The sequence below is a fragment of the Syngnathus floridae genome, chromosome 13, assembly GCF_059516105.1.
Source record: "Syngnathus floridae isolate MCC-2025c chromosome 13, RoL_Sflo_1.0, whole genome shotgun sequence".
NCBI lineage: Eukaryota > Metazoa > Chordata > Actinopteri > Syngnathiformes > Syngnathidae > Syngnathus > Syngnathus floridae.
The window spans coordinates 13,045,906-13,058,832 of NC_142425.1; the positions used below are offsets into that span (position 1 = coordinate 13,045,906).

Here is a 12,927-nt window from a genome sequence, read left to right on the forward strand (position 1 = left end):
GAATGAATTATGCACCATAAAAGGCAAATAGAAATGTAAGTCAGCTAGAAATGCAACAGCTGTTACTCTGTAAGGAGCCAGTCAATGGAGAGCTCGGCTCAGCTCAGCGCTGTGGACACTGATGAAAAACACCACCAGAAGGCAACTGTTAATTATTCATTCTTCTACCAAAGTGAGCCTGCGGGGCCACTTGGAAACAAAGGTGAATGCTTCCCACAATTCAATCCCGCTCCACCCCAAGATCAAATTTGCATTTCACTACTCGCTGTTATAAAAACATTACTAGATTGTGCAGGTCATCTAAAACACATCAGGCCTACATTTAAGTAACATTAACTATTATTTAAAAAAAAAAATAATAGGAATAACAAATCAACACAACAAATTAATGTACTGTGTAGGCTGTGCTGGAGTAAAAATGTGGAAAAACGAAAGATCTTAAGGTGAAAGACAGGCTGCCTGCTGGAATGACCATCTATCACTTTCCATTTCATCTCACGGCACACAGTGCTAAAGACCTGTCAGACCGCTCAGGTTCTGATATGTATACTTATTATTCTCTCACTCTTGTCCTTGCTGCATGTAGGTCATGATGCATCTCTTATTCATACGTAGAGGTTAGATGTAAATATTTAATCCAACAAACACAGGAGTGGACTGAATATTTGCATTTCATTTGTCTGCTGAGGCTCAAATCTCAGCAATAATTTAGTAGACGTTTGTCTTTTCCATGCCATGGCCAATGTTTTTGATTTTCTTTTAAAGCTGGTCAAACCTTGTTTTGAGAAGATAAATTGTACAGTATTATACAGTCGGGCTCCACTCGGCAGGCAATGTGACACAGAAACGCTGAGACCAGAGAAGATGCTTTAGGCTGGCTCTCCTTAATCCGAGCTGTCATATCAGTGTCAGGATGGCTAGAAGGCCGATGGCAACACGCACGCAGACTCACACGTGCACTGTGTGATATTTTACAAACGTTTACAAGATATACATCTAGTTATACCGCGGGTATGGTTTTCTTTTTCATTATATGTACAGTATATTTAATTTCCACTTGCTTATATACGCCAGTTTGTTTACATAAATACTTTTCTGGTGCCCACTGGTCCGTGCAATGGATATGTGAAGAGGAGCTGGAGGGCTTTGAGAATAGAGACTCACTCTAGTTTTAGAAGGTATAGTTTCTTTTTTAGAGACTAGTGAACCTACGGTGAAAGTGTTGATGTCACAAAGAGGTGCTGACCCCTTAATAGACTGGCTGCTGTGTGTGTGTGTTGCTGGGCTTTGGAAAATACAGGCCTGGAAATAGCCGGCCAAGCTATTTCAAATGGAGGTTCAAGCGTAGTAGCACACCTTGGGCTTGTTCGGCTTGAGGGAAACGAAAAGGTTGTTAAAATGTCACCGGCAAACACCAAACCCAACTGCAAATATAGTGCTGCGCCAGCTCAGAGTTATTTGTAAATGTCTCAGATGCCCTGAGGACGTGTGTGTGTGTGTGTGTGTGCATGTGTGCATTTCTGACTGTGATGAATGTAATTGGAAGTAATGCAACGCTGAAAATGATACTTGTGATATCAAGGTCACAAGCCATAGGCCGAGACCCACTAAACAAATCAATTCATTATTTAATTAATGACTAATCCAATAGTATATGAATCCATTCCCCAGGCTTTAAATAACCACAACCAAAATCTCTCGCAATACAAACTGCAATTATTTACACTTAAACCTTTCCAATAAGGGCGAGAGTCCAATTACTTGCAACTCAATTAGCATTAATGTTGTCACTGAGCCCAGAGAGTCGACATTAATATGCTCCACATCACCCCAGCCATCACTGTCATTGTTCCCTCTTTGCCTCTCTCCTTTATATTCCCTCAGTTCCATCCATTCATTTTGCGCTGCTATTAATAGCCGCAGCGCCCGCCTATCAATACCATACGCCGGCAAGACAGGAGGTGGGTGGCTGGGTTGGGTGTGCAACAGTCACTCAATTGAAAATAAGTCATCGGAAATAAAATGAAAAAATAAGGCTTGGACTTATGTAAGAAGCGAGAGACAGAAAAGTGTCTCTTGGAACAAAACAATAAAAATGGTGCTGCCTATGGAAAAAATAATGATACAACTAAAATAAAGGTAGTGAGAATTATTACGCAACAGGGAGGACAGACAGTTGATGACCAACAACTAAAAAAGTGACTCGGAGAAAAACAAAAGTCTGCCAGATTTTGTTATTGACACAGATTCCTTCCCTCTCATGTATTTGCTCACTCCATCTTTTTTAAGCAGACTATCCTAACTTCATCCTTTTGATGGCGGTCGCTCTGCGGTAGAGAGAAGCAGGATTGTATTTGCCATAAAAGCCAAGATCTTTGTCTTCTTTGTGTGTTCATATCACCAGCTCGCCCAGCTGCTGCTGCCTCTTACAGCAGGCTTTGTCATTCTGCCCACTCATTAACAAATATATCACTCAAAAACCCAAGATGGACCTCCGCCAAATTTCTTTCTGAGATTTTTTTAAATGCATTATTAATACACGCATAATAATAATTGCAGTATTTAAAAAAATATATCATGATGAGGACGCACCGTTCCACCAATTAAATCTCCTTTACATACATAACAGTATATATAATAAATATCATATAATATTTAGACAATATAAAATAAATATAAAGGGGTGTTTGAAAAGCAAATAAACTAATCCGCCATTATTTCTCTGCGCTAAAGTTAATCACAGCTGTCGAGAAGCAAAGTACACCTTATAGCTTACCTGTCGCCAGCCAATTGCCAAAAAATATAGCCTAATAAACCTAAAATATGTCAACTGGAATTGTTTGTATTTGGAAAGAAAGTGGACTGTTTTTCCATGTTAACCAAGGGGAAGTTTGTTCCAAAGAACTATGACTTTTCTGTCATTCATTTACCTTGGTGATGAGGATGCGATAGTGTTCAAGCAGGTCATGGTTGTCGTGGCAACCGGCCAGCAGCTGCCATACTTCAGCTCTCAGTGGCTCTGGAATGCCACTACGGACCAATGGGTGCAAACCCTTTGGACGAGTGGACAGGTTCCCATGCCTAAAATATATGTACAGTATTACTTCAAAAGCACAGTGGAAGAACTTTTTTTTTTTTTTTTTTAAACCAACTGTGATTGCAATACTACTGTATATTAGCGGTTCATCTTTAGTATATGTAAATGAGTAAAATGTGTCTATAAGAGGCAATGCATTTGTAAAACTGGATTTTACAAACAGTCATTGTATTAGTGTGATGAGATTTACTTTATATACGATCCTATCTATATTCAAGCATGCATGATTAACAACCACATTCATGGCTTGAAAAAAAAAAAAAAACATGACACGGACCTTAATTAATGATTCATGATTTTCATTAGTGATATTCTGACATCTGACAATTGCAACAGTAATTTAAAATAAATCAAGGCAATTTAAATCAAAGCGTGACAATTCAAACTGAAAATGTGTGCTAGAATATTAAGACCCGAAACATGCCTTTTTTAAAACTCATTTAGTACCAATGACGGTTATATATGTAAAAGATATTAATTGGGTTGGCAGTGAATAAGTTAAGCTCCTTACCATCGAGTGAGAATTGCTCCCCACAACTCCAGAATTTTCTCAGGACAATCTTTGGAAACATCTCCCGTCCCGCTGGAGATTTCACTGTCACTGTCTACATACAACACAAATGGGACCACAGAAGATTTATTAGAGATTTGTCTCCAATAGTGACCTTGATGTCTGTGACGTTTGGCCAAATGACAAGACAAAACTCAATCCGAGATCTCGTGCTAAGCATTTCAATTGTGCCTTTGTGTTCCCAGCACGCTATTTAATAGGGGTTGGAGTGTTTCGACTGGGCCTACACATTCCATTATCGTAATGGGCGCCCATCTGGCGCTTTGCATTGCAAAACACTTGTGCGTACTGTAGATGCAGCCGCCTGCCTGCCCGCCTGTCTAGCTCCCGGGCCGGTTCTGCTGGTGGACAGACGGATTCCCACACATAAAGCACCCACTAGAACATAAACACAGTCTAGTCGAGTGTATGTGCAGCATTTAGACTTGCACGTGCGGCCCTGGATATGGCTGGAATATCACATTGGTTTAATACTTTCTGTACATTTAATGCGGAAATGAAAAATCATGGAGAATTTACTTTTTATACAAATAGTTTTCAAATAGTTACATAAGTGCTTGCTCTTTCATTATGTGGGGAATTAAACAAGCAAGTACTTATTTTCTTCAGTTTCTACTGGATTATAATGTAAACAATTATATAATTAGAATTACATATAAAGAAGGTAGGATTTTATCAACTGGACTACATGGAAGCGCTATCATGTCAATGCAATATTTTAAGTAGAGCAGCAGTGTTAGCATATACGTACATACATTTTAGCATTTTTTTTTTAACCAGCATTTGGTGAGTAAAGGCGTTAAAACTGGGAAGGTGAAACGTGGGAACACACACAGATTGGTTGCCAGGTGACTCATGGTATAGATACAGATATTCACTTGGCTGAATTGTACAGTACATGTTCCAAAGCAGTGACATTTTCAGGACAACAGAACAATCTAGCAAAAACGGTTGCGTGCATGGTGGCTTTAAAAAAAAATATTGGTTTATTTTCATGAATTATTATTATTATGTCAGATTCAAGTTATTTCTGTGAACACTCGTATTACCTTTCTAATTATCTAGAGATACTGAAAATGTGAATAATAGTGACCAAAATGATCACAGCTGTTATTGCTTAAATGAACAATTACAAACAGACACTAGAATAAATGCAAAAAGCTTTATTTTGAATACAAAAGATACAAAATGATCAATCCTATAAATGTTTGCACGGTAGAAATGTAAATAGCAGCAAGCAAATGGAATTGCCATGCATGCAAGACCTTGCGAAACGTACCGAAAAACATGCGAGCGATAGATTAATAACTGCGTTGATGTCCAATTTTGGACATTGATCACGGCGTTAAGATTTGATGTTGCGTCCTCTTCTTCTTGTTCTTCTTTTATGTTTTGTTTCATCTTCTTTCTTTGTTTGCTGTTGGGGTGCCCACTAGATGGGAGAAGCCAAAATAATGACTACCACTCTTCAAGATGCGAAATTTGCAATTTTTAAATTTTTGGAGTGTGCATTATATGTGCACATGACATAATTTAACCCTTTTTTTTTCTTTAGTCTCAAAACAAACTCTGTTTTATATTTATTAATTTTATAATAAATATATATATATATATATATACATACATATATATATATATATATATATATACACACTATATTTCATATGGACTGTTGGAACGGGTGACAAAAACATGCTCGACAATAATGACAGTGGTGTAGAGGGAACCGCAATGAGAAAAAAAATATGTCTCCTTGGGGCACCCTGAAGCCCGCAAGAAGGAAAAAAAAAAATTAATTAAATGTGTGCGCTTCTATTGACTGTGCGGGTATTCATTTTTGGACACAATAAGGCTGACCTCCAACTCCATGTCCCTGAGTGTCTCTATTTTCTCATCTCGAGGAAAGCAGGAGGGAGGGAGGGAGGGAGGTTGGCTTCACAAAGCCCTCTGAATGGCTCCCATATAGTGAAAAGCATCAACTATAGCTTGGGAAGCCAAAGAATGGCTTTCAATAATTGCACATGTAAACACTTTTGTTGCCTTCTGTTAATACAAGGTGAACATTTTGAAAACAAGCTATACGCAATAAAAATTCAAAATGCTCCTAATTACAAGTACTGTATGATTTTTGAAATAAAAAGTTTGCTAATTGCCACATTGCAAGAACCATGCTGAACAGGAATCAATTGACACAATCAATGATGACTTCATTGAATGTATCTGACACGAAAAAGAATCATCTTCATGCAAAATCTACTTGACCTAATTTTGGAATCAGTCCTAATAATTGAGAACAAAGTTTAAGTAGGAGTTAAGTGGCTCCTCTTACCGTCATCCGCCGCCTCGTCCTCTTCAGTGGGTGAGGCCAGTTGTCCTTTGCCTTGATTATTTCTCTCCGCCTCCCTCTGAAGGCTGACCACCTCGTACATAGCATCACTCTGACCTGTCCTCTCTGATGCATGCTGGATCAACACACACAGTAGCATTAGCGTAACCCTTCAGCATTACAGTGTACGTCCAGAACAATAAATCAAAGTCCACGAGTAAAACCAAAGACACGCCCTTGGGTGTCATAAGCAGGTGAAGTTTATTTCGAGACTATTTACTAAGTGTGCTGCTTTAGCCTCTCGCCTGCAGCTGGTGAAGTAGATCAATGAGCTTTGATGCAGTATTGATCCAGCCCAAGCCCCCGTAACTTCTCGTGCCCTTTTTCAAGACACTGATGAGAAGAAAAATAAATACAATGTAGCAGGTGGCTAGTTTTTTCTTTAGAAAAATTCAAAGAGACATAGCAAATGCATTTGCGTTTTTTTATGACTTCAATAAGTGTGAAAAGGTGATGTTAGTGTAAATAAATACACTTGAGAATCCCGCTGTCCCGTGACTTTGCAAGAAATAAAATCATGTAATGTTTGCCCATCATATTTTATGAATTATTATATTACATTCAAAAAATATTTCATGGGAAAATAGGACAATATAATCCTACATTTTATATGTACTACATGTGAGCGCCTGATAGGCAGCTTCCATAAATAAATACATAAATAAATATCTAAATAAAGTCAAATAAAAAAATCCCTGCCCCCCCCCCTCCCCCAGCCACACACAATATTATCTTTTAATAAGCTCTTAACCAGCGCACCAGTCTTCCGTTTACTCAGGAGATAACTCCGTAGGCAATCAGGCGTACAAGTCAGACTGCCGCCGTTAATTACCAACACGCCAATAATGAGAAAGAGCCACTTATTAGCCAGCTACAATGGAAAGCTTCCCCACACTCTGCTGCCTTGCCAGTTCCCTAATGGATTACTAGAGTAGATCTGTAGTTTTCTCTTTTTTTTTTTTCTTCCTCCATACTAAATCTGAAGAAGCTGGCTGGTCATCGCGTGTCACCTTTTGATCAAAGTTGTGAGGAAAGCCACATGGCACGTTATTGCAAGGAAGGTGACATTTAATTAACCGTTTTTTTTTTTGCAGAACTCATCAAAGCAGCATATTGCCATCATTTTTAGAACCATTTAGAAATATAGAACAGACACTTTTGTTATTTTCATTTTTGCACGTGTGAACATACTTGTCCAAGTTTGAGGTAAAAGGTCTCGCTGAAGGTCTTTCGGCTGAAGTACCAGAAGCGTTCGTTTGAGGGATAAACCCGGACCAAAGTTTCCATCAGGAAGCGAACTGGTTCCACCACCTCTGTGACGACCAAGTCTACTGCCACCGTCATGTAGGCTTGCTTATCTGCGCCAGACAATATATTGCTAGGCATTACACCACACTTAAAAAAACAATATTAGGAAAAATAAAAATGTACATTGCATTATAACGTACAACTGATTATTGTACAGTGATCAAATAATATTTTCACACTTCTTTCCCCATTTGAAATTCATGTCCAGGACTATTATTATCATTACTAATCCTCTCAAACTGTTTTTATAGTTGCAGATATTTGCAAAGAGAAGTCAAACCTTTTGGCGTGTCTTCATTGAGGGCCTGGAAGGCTGCAATATTGGGGTTCCATGTTCCTGTGATCACATAGGCTTTTCCATCAGACGTCTTTCCCATCGTCTCCTGGGTAGGAAAGTGATGGTGAGATGTTTCATTAATAACCAGTGTGTGTTATTAAACTGACTGCAATGCTTTGTACTTTCAGTAGAACAAACAAAGCGGACATGTAGGTAGTCTCATATCCTGTGCAGTATTCCATATGCATACTCATTCAACAACTCGTACGATAATTCAAAAATGCCCAACTGCAATGCAAGACTCACCATGTCTAGCAGATGCATGTCGCTATTGCAAACCTTCTGGCCTGGACTTAGTAGCATTCCAAAACACCTACAAAGAAGACAGGAGCTTTATGCATGTTGGAATAAGTACAGACTTTTTTTATTATTATATTATTATTATCATATTTTATTATTCCCTAACATATTTACAGTACTACAATCATTCTCAAACAGCATTTAAATTTTCATCCATAAGTGCTGCAATTTCCACAAGTTGCAAATTGTTCCTCGAGTTCAGAGCGCCACCCTGTGGTTAGCAAAGAGATATCTCAAAATGACAATATTTACAAACCTATTGAATAACATTTAAGATAGTTTCGAATAGAAAGCACAATTCAAGCATATTGAACAATTGGTTTTATGCTGGATTCAAAGTCCATAGAAAACAGTACAAAAATGTTCAGACAATACCAAGGGATGAAGCATACTGTAAAATGATGCAACAAAAACAAATCGAAATGCCCACTGGCTGAGAAGATAAAAGGCCAGGTGCTGGTGAGGAAAATTGGAGGTAAGTGACTGGGAAGGCAAAGTGTGTATCTGTGTGTGTTTGTGTGTGTGTGTTGGGGGGGGTGACCTAGTTCTTTGGTGCAGCCATTCGGGCTCAGTGTACGAGTGCAATAACAAGGGCTGCGGGAAGTTGCAGGAATTGGTTCACGCAAAAGTAGTCTGTCAAGGAATTACACGACGGCAATTTCAGGTGGAGCTGACACATAAGACCGCCCGCCCGCCTCTCACCTCTCAATCACCAGCTCCTTGTTGCTAATTTGCTGCACTGTAATCACAACTTTCTTCGGAACATTCTGTCGCAGTTTGAAGTACAATTTGTCTCTGTCCTTGGGAACCGGACTGTGAAAAGCAAAAAGAGACACACCGGGTTATTATGAAACATAATTCAAGTGTGTATTCTTTTTTACATGCTGGCAAAATACCTGAAATTTCCCTTGCCGTCATCTTCCTTAATTTCCAGGGTGACAGTGAAGATAAAGAGGTTACTGTCAAGAGGACTCAACAGCGGCGTCTCTCTGATATCAGTCGGCCGCGAAGAGCGGCGAAAGGCTGTCGAGAAACTGTACAGGATTCGACTGACCTACATGGGAAAAGGGTAAGAGAAGATCAACTTATTTACACAGAAATATATACAAATATCTTTGGAGAAATGATACAAATACTGCTTACGGCCTCCTTGATGTGGCAGGCGAAGACGTGAATTTGGAAGACCTCGGAGCTCCGATAACTCTCGGTGAAGCAAAAGCTGTCGCTTTCCACCGAACCGTCGCGTCCGCGGGCACAAAACAACACCTTGTAAATGGGAAAGGAGAAAATCTCTGTGCCCGATGCCTGGTCCACAACCCTGAAAAAAGTGATCGAAAAATATATTCATTACAATGATTTTTGGTAATCATTGTAATCAGAGTTAATCAAACGATTGTTTACTTTGTGGTACAATGCAAGAAAAATGAAGGAAACAAAAAAAAATTCTTTGAAACACTATGTAAAGTTGAATTTGGACCAAAGTAAATAATAATAATAATAATTATTTCAAAATTTAAAAAAGGTGCAAACGTAAGTATAATTTTCTATAATAACAATAATCATTTGTTCCTTTATGACGATTTTGTAGTCATGGAATGTAATTTAAACTCATCATTTCATTTGGATTAATTGCACAATTTTCTTAATTGTCTTCATTCTCATCAAGTCAGTGCCTTGAACTGACCTTAAAGCTCAATGCTTTGCAACTTTGCACTCTGGAAAAAAAAAAAAATCTCCATGGCAGAGGCAATGTGGTAGAATGAAGTTGACCTTTTTGAGTTTTTTTTCCTTTCTTTCACCAAATGGCTTACCTCACCGAACCTTCTGGTCCACAGGGTACATGCAAAGTGACGGGGATGGGGATAGCACTGTCGGCCCGCAAGGTAGCCATGGCTCTCTGCGCTTCGGCTTCATCACGAGGAGCCTTGACGCAAGTGCTGCCCAAGTAAGACAACTTATTGAACTGCACGCTGTCTTCCTCTTGAATGGCGGGGCTAGCCGGCGCTGGACACGGTGATGTTATCTCTGGAGGATGGAGGACATAGTATAAGCTGTCTTTCGTTATTGTCAGTCACAAATGACTACTATGGAGCTGTTGTGCCAAGCAACACACTGTGAAGAGAAGTAGGAGCGACACAAAAGTTGAGAGAATGGCACGGGGTGTTAGAGAAAACTTCACAAACAGGAAGCAGAACAATGGGCGAGGGAGAACTTCCACTGCTGACTGGCTTTTATTTGACAATTTCCTCTCACTTTACTCAGCATTAGGGAAGCAATGGCGGTGTTTGTGGAGAAGCCCACCGGGCAACGCTACCTGGCGGTTGTATCTCCAGGGCTTCTGGGTTGCTGTGCTTCTCCATCTCTTCCACGCTACTTTTCTCCACTTTCTCGTCGTCGTCGTCGTCATCATCATCCAGCAGCTCCTCCATTGCTCTCTCCAGCTGCTCACTACCGTTCCAAGACATCTGGCGGAGGAAGGACCATGAATATTCAAGTCGGGGGTCAGCACACAAAAGGAGAAGAACATAGACCATGAAGAAGAACATGGAGCTTCCTGGATTGTGTGAATAGTTTATACTAAGGCCATGTTAGCTACTATTTAAAAAGTTGGTTCACTCAAAACAGACAATTGGAAAAACAATGCTGTAATTTAGTTTTTTTATTACTTCCCAATGAAGTGTGTTTTGGTGGAAATTATTGACCAATCCAAAGTGTAAATTCCAAATTCCCACAATGTCGGATTAATAAAGGTTATCTTATCTCATTTTATGATGACTCCGCCCCTCTATTTGCTATTGTTATTAGCCGGAAACTAATAGAGGAAAACAATGACACAAAGCCTTTTGTTTAAAAAAATAAATAAATAAAATCACGACAAGGTTTTACCTGCTCCATTGTTTAACTTTTTACCAAAGTCAATGTACTAAATATTTTTCAAAAGCTAATGAACGTATTTCTGACCTTGAGCTTGGGTTTTCCTTCAGAGCCTTGAGGCGACCCAGTGGCACCAGGCTGTACCAGAACAAACTCCTCGCTGGTGACGGTGGCCACTGACTCTGTGGAACTGCTGACTTTCCGCAGAGAGGAGCTGTCATCCATGGCTGACTCTTCTCAGGAAGTGCAGGGGAGTCCAGAGTTGAATCTCTCCCCTTTCCTCCCCACTTCAGCCACTCCTGGATCAAAAATACAAGCTTGTGTTACAACTTAAAACATATATTTGGACTTTTAAAACTTCTTCTATACATGGAAATGTTTGTTCCTTCGATTCAGACATGCACGCAAAGGCATGGACAGCAACCACGTCATGTGCTCCAATCATTCTTATTGAATTAGCAAGTGACATGAACAATCGAAGCAAATAAAGCCACAGAGAATCAAACCAATAACGCAAATGTTGGAAAAATGTGCATAACTGCCTCTTCCAGCCAACTACAACACTTACTAAAATACACAAATACGTCACATTTGACATATTTTGTGGCACCAATATACTGCACATGCAACATGTCAACATGATTTTACAGCAGTGCTGATGTCATAGCTGCATTTTTGTTACTATTGTATGTATAATGCATATTAATAATAATAATAAACTGAACTGAAGTCAACTTGCTGGTAGAAAAGTGTCTAAATTAGCACCCGGTTATTACAAACCGTAGTCTGCTCCGACAGCACAGCAACCAAACGGCCGCTTACTTTGAGTGGAAACACTGTGTAGTCGTTGCTCATGATTTAAAGCTAGGCAACACCAAAATAAACTAAAGTAATATGTGACATTGCATCAGGCAGGGAGAAAGTGTCTGCGGGTTTTTCAGACAGTGACAATCCCAACACTGAAGTTCCTCCACATCTGATGGAGAAACTTGACAAATTCATCCATGCATCAACATTTTCTTTTGCACTTTTCTTTATTTATTACAAATGAATTCGAAATCAACTAATCTTGTTTTAGGTAGCATCCCTATTGTTTACAGTAGATAAATGACTACCAACATACTGTAGAGTAAATATTGTGGCAACCTGTATTATGCACTGATCCAAAAGCCCAAGCAGATATTGACATTGCAGGTGAGCAAATAACAGCACAATGTGCACCTCACTTTCAAATCAGTTCCACAAAAAAGAATCTAGACAACTCAAAATACAACTCTAAACCATTGAAGTCAGGAAAAGTATGTGTCCCAAAAATGTTTTCAACATTTATAAGCGTGACCAAGTATTGTCAACACCTTGGCCAAACTTCCCTTAGCATCATCAGCAGCATTTGAAGATGCAATCTAAGTGGGAAATAAAGTGCACTCAGCACAGGTCAATCAGGAACAGGCTCCTCGAGTTTAACAATCCAGCCAATGCAACATTAGCCAGCGTGAAGCTACCCTCTCTAATCCTTCTCCTCTCCACGAGAGTGCCAGATTTAAAAGCGTTTAACAGTTGCAGAGCTGCAGATGTGCACCAGGATGTGAGCACAGGTAAGTGCAAACTAATCAGGAAGTTGCAACCAGTGCCAGGTTACTAAATGCTAGCTTTCATCGAAGCTAACCTTCTGCTAACGCCACCCATCTCGAACGAAGTCCAAAACATTGGCTCCTTTTGGGAAGGGCGACAGACAACACCCAAAGCGTGCACCAGAAGGAAATAAACAAGGAATTCCACATTTTAAATACGTCAAAACGTCATGCAGTCACTGAAATACGTGCATTTGTTGACAAACAAGCTGTCAACTTACTTGCTTGAAACGATGACGAGTTGCCTGCTAGCTGTCAAGAGTTCGCCGAAGATCGTATGTGCAGACAGGACGTATCACTCGATGAGCCAACTGCACGCTTTCCGGCCTGTTGTGTGCTGATGCGCATGCGCACTCGCTTCGGTTCAAACGTGGACGTGGACGTGTATTTAAAAAAAAAATACATTTTCAGAATGTTATTAAT

General features: G+C 39.7%; 1 protein-coding gene across 3 annotated transcripts in view; it reads right to left on the bottom strand.

Annotated features, from left to right (window-relative positions):
- rabgap1l (RAB GTPase activating protein 1-like) overlaps positions 1 to 12,853 on the bottom strand; it is a 40,807-nt gene extending 27,954 nt beyond the window's left edge. For 2 of the 3 annotated variants that reach the window (XR_015862340.1, XM_088395299.1), the window contains exons 1-13: positions 12,726 to 12,853; positions 10,961 to 11,172; positions 10,314 to 10,464; positions 9,811 to 10,024; positions 9,143 to 9,317; positions 8,896 to 9,053; positions 8,702 to 8,812; positions 7,946 to 8,012; positions 7,643 to 7,745; positions 7,246 to 7,412; positions 5,998 to 6,130; positions 3,609 to 3,702; positions 2,931 to 3,081 (exon numbers count right to left, since the gene is read on the bottom strand). Coding sequence is in view for 2 of the 3 variants with exons in the window: in XM_088395299.1 (XP_088251425.1) it covers positions 2,931 to 3,081; positions 3,609 to 3,702; positions 5,998 to 6,130; positions 7,246 to 7,412; positions 7,643 to 7,745; positions 7,946 to 8,012; positions 8,702 to 8,812; positions 8,896 to 9,053; positions 9,143 to 9,317; positions 9,811 to 10,024; positions 10,314 to 10,464; positions 10,961 to 11,098 (1,662 nt within the window). In the remaining variant the exon portion in view is untranslated. Of the gene's footprint in view, positions 1 to 2,930; positions 3,082 to 3,608; positions 3,703 to 5,997; positions 6,131 to 7,245; positions 7,413 to 7,642; positions 7,746 to 7,945; positions 8,013 to 8,701; positions 8,813 to 8,895; positions 9,054 to 9,142; positions 9,318 to 9,810; positions 10,025 to 10,313; positions 10,465 to 10,960; positions 11,173 to 12,539; positions 12,633 to 12,725 lie in introns of those variants that run through there. The other variant, XM_088395300.1, reaches the window with a different exon arrangement.
- Between the last annotated feature and the right edge of the window lie 74 nt (positions 12,854 to 12,927).